Raw genomic sequence first — 6,002 nt, forward strand, 5'->3', positions numbered from 1 at the left:
TTCAGAGTTGTGATATTTACTTTCATAATGCTAGGTTTGTGGAAACTATCTTTATGTGGGCTGTGTGTGGCAATAGTAGTGTCTGGCTTCCATCTTATTTTCTGGCCTTACCAGTGTCTAATGTTGGCCTTCCTGACCCCTTCACAGGATGGGAAATGTAAATGAGTAGTTGTCATTGTGATCAATTAAAAAGTTTTGGCATATTCAAAGTATTATAGGTCCAAAATAGCTGTCTGAATTAATGCAAACGTTATTACACAGCTGTGCTAGTTTTTTTCCCTCCTTCTGACCTAATAGCTTCTCCTGAATTTTGTTTACTGGTCACCTATTTCACTAAACTAGCTATCTTTTCCTGTACAATAGAATTCCCTTTGAACGTTCCCTTGATCAGTATTGCCCATTCAGCATTTACTGTGGAAAGTTTAATTCACAATGGAATTTCATCAACAGGTCACCACCATGAGCTTCAATGTGGACATTCCTTTTGTCAGCTGTGCTTGTTAATAACTGAAGAATGCAGCACAATTATATGCCCTGATTGTGAGGTAAGTTTTATAATTTTTCATGTTGAACATGTTACAGTTTATCTAGTTTCACTTGCTGAAGAAGTGAAACATAGAAATCAAAACCTGGCATTTTTGCTGCTGAGTCTTTAAGCAAAGAAGCCTAGCAACAGATAAAACTTTCTCATACATTTTTATAATTGTTCAAAGTGATTAACAAAAACAGAAGCCTAATGTCTTATTTATTGGCTTACATATTTTGATTCTTTGGAGACCTCTGTGGAAAATGACCTCTTTTGTTTATTTTAATGGAATGTATTCCTTTCCAGACCCAACCCTCCTTTCCACACCAGTAGTATGCAAGCAGACTTTGAACTCTCCCTGCCTTCAACCTTTGTGTCATCAAGTTTGCATTTGTAGAGATGCCATACAGTAAAAAGGCAGAGAATCAAAACTACTGCCTAAAATTATTATTTACTTCAGAAGTACTACAAACAATTCCATCAGGACCAAAATCTACTGACTCATAAGAATGAGAACAATTCAGGATTTCAGATAAGATGCACTCGTCATCCTATACATTTACTACAAATACAAATGTTGTTCAGTGCACATAGCAAGTTTCTGGAGCATTGTCTTAATCTGTAAATTCTTAGCATTTCAGTGAGAAATCAGATGATGAATATTTGTATTAATTGTTTTCTGTGGTGGTGTGGCAGACAACTACTATGGAGGAACAAGACAGAATGCAGTTCTTTTTCTGTCAGCCTGGCCTGGGTTTCCTCATTTGTGAGAGGATATAATACCTGCTTTGTCTTATTTCATAGGGTTGCTAAGAATCAAACTGGAATTATGTGAAAGTTCTCTACAAGTTACAGACCACTAAAATAACCCTTCATTACTTAGGTGTGAATTCGTTTGCAGGTCAAATATGGTAAAAATACACATACTGTAATTTTTGAAAGTTTTAATTATAGCAAAAACATTTACATTTTATAAGCTGTCCATTTTGAAATTATATGTTACAAGTTATGCCCTTTATTGTGGGACATTTCTATCCTCCTCTTTCTTTTTTCCTTTTTTTTTTTATTTTTTGACATAGGGTTCCTCATATGTGACTGGCTATGTGCTTAAGACCAAGGGAGGCCCCTTGTGATGGTAGACCCCTGAGAGACTCATTCTTGAGTCTGGAGAGTAAGTGAAGGAAAGGGAAGGAGCAGGTAGCTGAAACTATCTGCTGCATCCATTCTGTTCTAATATTCAAAGAACAGGAAAAATAGTTTGTTTTAACAGTAACTTTTTGCCTTTTTAGGCAAGTGAGTTTATATTTAATGATCTTAAATCATTGTATTATTTTGAGGATTTTGGATAACATGTTGTAGGTGTGCTTATTATATGGTTTTGATTCTAGGACTGTGACAAATCTATTTTGTATTATTTTGACTAGTTTTATTCTAACTCTTACTTTCGGAGAGAAGTGACTTATCCCATCTTCTCACTCCCACTTCCCACTGTTAGCCCAGGTGATTGGCAAGGGGCTATATTCAGATTCTTCAGATGCACTGGTGAGTTGGTCCCTACTAAGGAGTCCTTCAAAAAACCTTCCTGAAGTTGTGACCACTCTTGATGTTTTTTGTTTTTTGTTTTTTTTGGAGTTGGAATCTTTCTTTGTCACCTAGACTGGAGTGCAGTAGCATGCTCACGGCCACCACAGCCTCTACCTGCTGGGCTCAGGTGATCCTTTTGCCTCAGCCTTCCAAGTAGCTGGAACTACAGGTGTGCACCACCATACCCAGCTAATTTTTTGATTTGTTATAGAGATGACGTCTCGCCAAGTTGCCCAGGCTGGTCTCAAACCCCTGGACTCAGGCAGTCCTCTCGCCTCCACCTCCCAAAATGCTGAGATTACAGGCGTGAGCCACTATGCCCAGCATAATCCTCCTTTTTAAAGTTTAGATTTTTATTATTACCTAATATCTGTTTGGAATAAAGTATAGAGAGAATGGAAGAATCTAGTTTAAATTAGTGAAAAAAGGCTGGACTCGGTGGCTCAGCCTGTAATCCCAGCACTTTGGGAGGCCAAGGCAAATGGATTGCCTGAGCTGGCGGGTTCGAGACCAGCCCGGGCAACTTGGTGAGACCTCGTCTATACAATAAATTAAAAATTAGCTGGGTGTGGTAGCATGCATTTGTAGTTCCAGCTCCTTGAACTACAAGGAACTGGAAGGCTGAGGCTGAAGAATCGCCTGAGCCCAGCAGATCGATGCTGGCAGGCTGTGAGTGTGCCACTGCACCCCAGCCAGGGCGACGGAGTGAGACTCCAACTCAAAAAAAAAAAAAAAAAAAATTAATGAAAAGTCCCAGTTTATAGAATATTTAAATAATGAGGTTTATTTCTTTTGAGTTATGTGTGTGTTCTAAAAAGTAACATTTAAGTACATATATTCACATTAGACTTACATTTATAATTTTTTGTACCATTGAAGGCTATTTACTTCAAACTTAAGCCTAAAATGATTTGATTCAAGATTAGCAGGTATCCTTTTGTTCTTATTTCTAAGTTGGGGTGAATATGAATTTACCTGCTGATCTTCATTTTTCATAGTTGATTCATTTTTAATAACTTCCTATTTTTGCTTTTGATTGATGTTAATGGTTAGTTAATAATTGTTCTATAATTTTGTACAGCAAAATGGATAGGATTATACTTAGCTGCTATTCCAGAAATATTGGCATTTTATTGATATTTTTGGCCATGAGTCTAAATTATATTGGGCCACGAGGAAAGGATGTCATCAAGTCAATAGATATTTAATATATACTAAAATCCCATGTGATTGGAAATATTAATATACTTGTTAAAAATTGCAAATGTAAACTAGAAGAAAATACAGATAATAGTATAATCTTGGATAAAGAAGCCTGGATAAACATATCAGTGAAGTCAGAAACCATAGAAAAAACGCTTGTTAAATTTGACCACAGTTTTTCATTTACAGGCAACAAAAACGAGCAAAAGCACTATCATAGATAAAATTTTAAATGATAAGGAATAGGGGAAGAAAAGAAAACCTTTATTGTATATATTGCAAGTTAAGAATCTTTATGCAGTTTTTAACGGAAATCCTTTAAATCAGCTGTATATAATTTTTTTCTTAAACTTTCTAAAAGAAATGTTCTGCGTCAAATCTGATAGTAACATTAACCTTTTTGAGATGCCAAGCCAGTGTGTGATAAAGTAGGTGGTGTATAGAAATTAAGTTTATAGCTCCCAACTTTGGGGAATTTAAAATACCATTCAATTCAGCATAATTTGTTAAAAGTAACACTTTTTCTCTAATTAAACTAATGACACATGACTAACTTTGGTACATCATACAGGAAACCTTGAAAGGACCTCCTCTTCCCCGCCAAATATGTGTCTTTCATACACTATACATGTAATCTGGTGTATATCTTTTAGCAACATTCATCTATTCTCATGAAAGTCTCCTACTTTGCTTTATTGACTGAGTAATAAACCACCGTACATAGCACTATAATTTTCTCTTTTTTTTTGACTTGGAGTCTCACTCTGTCTCCCAGGTTGGAGTACAGTGGCACACTCATGGCCACCTCAGCCATGAGTGTACCACTGGACTCAGACAATCCTTCCACTTCAGCCTTCCAAGTAGCCAGAACTACAGGCACGTACCACCATGCCCAGCTAATTTTTTGATTTATTGTAGTGATGTCTTGCCAAGTTGCCCAAACTGGTCTCAGATTGTGGGCTCAGGTAATCCTCTGACCTCGGCCTCCCAAAGTGCTGGGAATATAAGCGTGAGCCACTGTGGCCGGCCAATATTATTTTCTTAATCCCTTTGTTGATAAATATTTTGGTGGTTTTCAAAGTTTTTCACCGTAATTTTGTGTAATTCCTCAAATTCGCACCATCAACAATTCTGTAATTTCTGGCTCCAAAAGAAATTCATGTTTGGATTTGTCATATTTGTTTAATGTATGTCATTTTTGGTGGGCAAAAAATGACTGCCTATTCTTGTTTTACATTGTTCCCTCAGTACCAGTGAAATAGAGCATCTTTTCCAGTGTTTGGGTTTTTGGTTTTTCTTCTGTGTGGATCTTTAACAGATCCTTCCAGATCTTTGTATTTTTTCTTTTGAACTTTTTCCTAACTTGTAAGAGTACTTTATATGCTAGGAATATTAACACTTTTTATTTTGAGAGTCAGGGTATGGCTCTGTGGCCCCAGCTGGAGTACAGTGATGCAGTCATAACTCCCTGCAGCCTCAAGCTCCTGGGGTCAAATGATCCTCCCACCACAACCTTCTGAGTAGCTGGGGCTACAGGCATGTGCCACCATCATGCCTGAGTGGGATATTAACACTTTATTCTGTGTAATTGTTTTCTCCCAGTCTCTCACTTTTAATTTTTTTGCATTTTGCCATTCAGAAATTGTTTCCTTCTTAACTAGTCATTTTTCCTCCTCCATCATGGCTTCTAGATTTTTTTGTTTAGGGAGACCTTCCTATCTCAAAGCTATAGATATTTTTTCAATACTTACATTATGTATTTTTAAAGATATGAATTTAGGCCGGGCTCGGTGGCTCAGCCTGTAATCCCTGCACTTTGGGAGGCCGAGGTGAGTGGATTACCTGAGCCCACGGGTTCGAGACCAGCCTGGGCAACTTGGTGAGACCTTGTCTCTACAATAAATTAAAAACTAGCTGGGCGTGTTAGCACACACCTGTAGTTCCAGCTACTTGGAAGACTGAGGCAGAATGATAGCCTGAACCCAGCAGGTCGAGGCTGTAGTGGCCATGAACGTGCCACCGCACTCCAGCCTGGGCGACAGAGTGAGACTCCAATTCAAATATATATGTGTGTGTGTATATATATGTATGTATGTGTGTATATATATGTTTGTATATATATGCATTTAATTTTTTATAATGTATTTTATATGATGTAAGGTGAGTGTATAACTTTATTCTTCAGAATGATTAGCTGACTTTCCCACACCATTTATTGAATAAACCTTCTTCCAGTTAACTGAAATGCCACTTGTATTTTGTATAAAGTATCCATAGAAACCGGGCGTGGTGGCTCACACCTATAATCCCAGCACTTTGGGAGGCTAAGGTGAGAGGATTGCCTGAGTCTGTGGTTTCGAGACCAGCCTGGGCAACATGGCGAGACCTCATCTCTGCAATAAAACAAAAAATTAGCTGGACATGGTAGCACATTCCTGTAGTTCCAGCTACTTAGAAGGCTGAGAGAGAAGGATCACCTGAACCCAGCAGGTTGAGGCTGTGGTGGCTGTGAGCAGCCTGCCACTGTGCTCCAGCCTGGGCGACAGAGTGAGAATCTGACTAAAAAAAAAAAAAAAATTCCCCTAGATATGTGGATCTGTTTCAAGGCTTTGTTCTACTGATGTATTATGCCAGTACCATAGTGTTTTAATTACAGTAGTTTTATAATATTCTTTTTTTTTTTTTTTTT

At 37.7% G+C, this 6,002-nt stretch overlaps 1 protein-coding gene across 1 annotated transcript in view; it reads left to right on the plus strand.

Annotated features, from left to right (window-relative positions):
* Window positions 1-363: 363 nt before the first annotated feature.
* The window catches only part of RNF17 (ring finger protein 17), a gene marked incomplete at its 5' end in the record, with an annotated part of 96,872 nt that continues 91,233 nt past the window's right edge, over window positions 364-6,002 (plus strand). The window contains one exon of the mRNA XM_008056623.2: window positions 364-545. Coding sequence (XP_008054814.2) covers window positions 364-545 — 182 coding nt within the window. The remainder of the gene's footprint in view (window positions 546-6,002) is intronic.

Source organism: Carlito syrichta, unplaced genomic scaffold (genome assembly GCF_000164805.1).
Source record: "Carlito syrichta isolate Samal-C Ts95f unplaced genomic scaffold, Tarsius_syrichta-2.0.1 Scaffold302419, whole genome shotgun sequence".
NCBI lineage: Eukaryota > Metazoa > Chordata > Mammalia > Primates > Tarsiidae > Carlito > Carlito syrichta.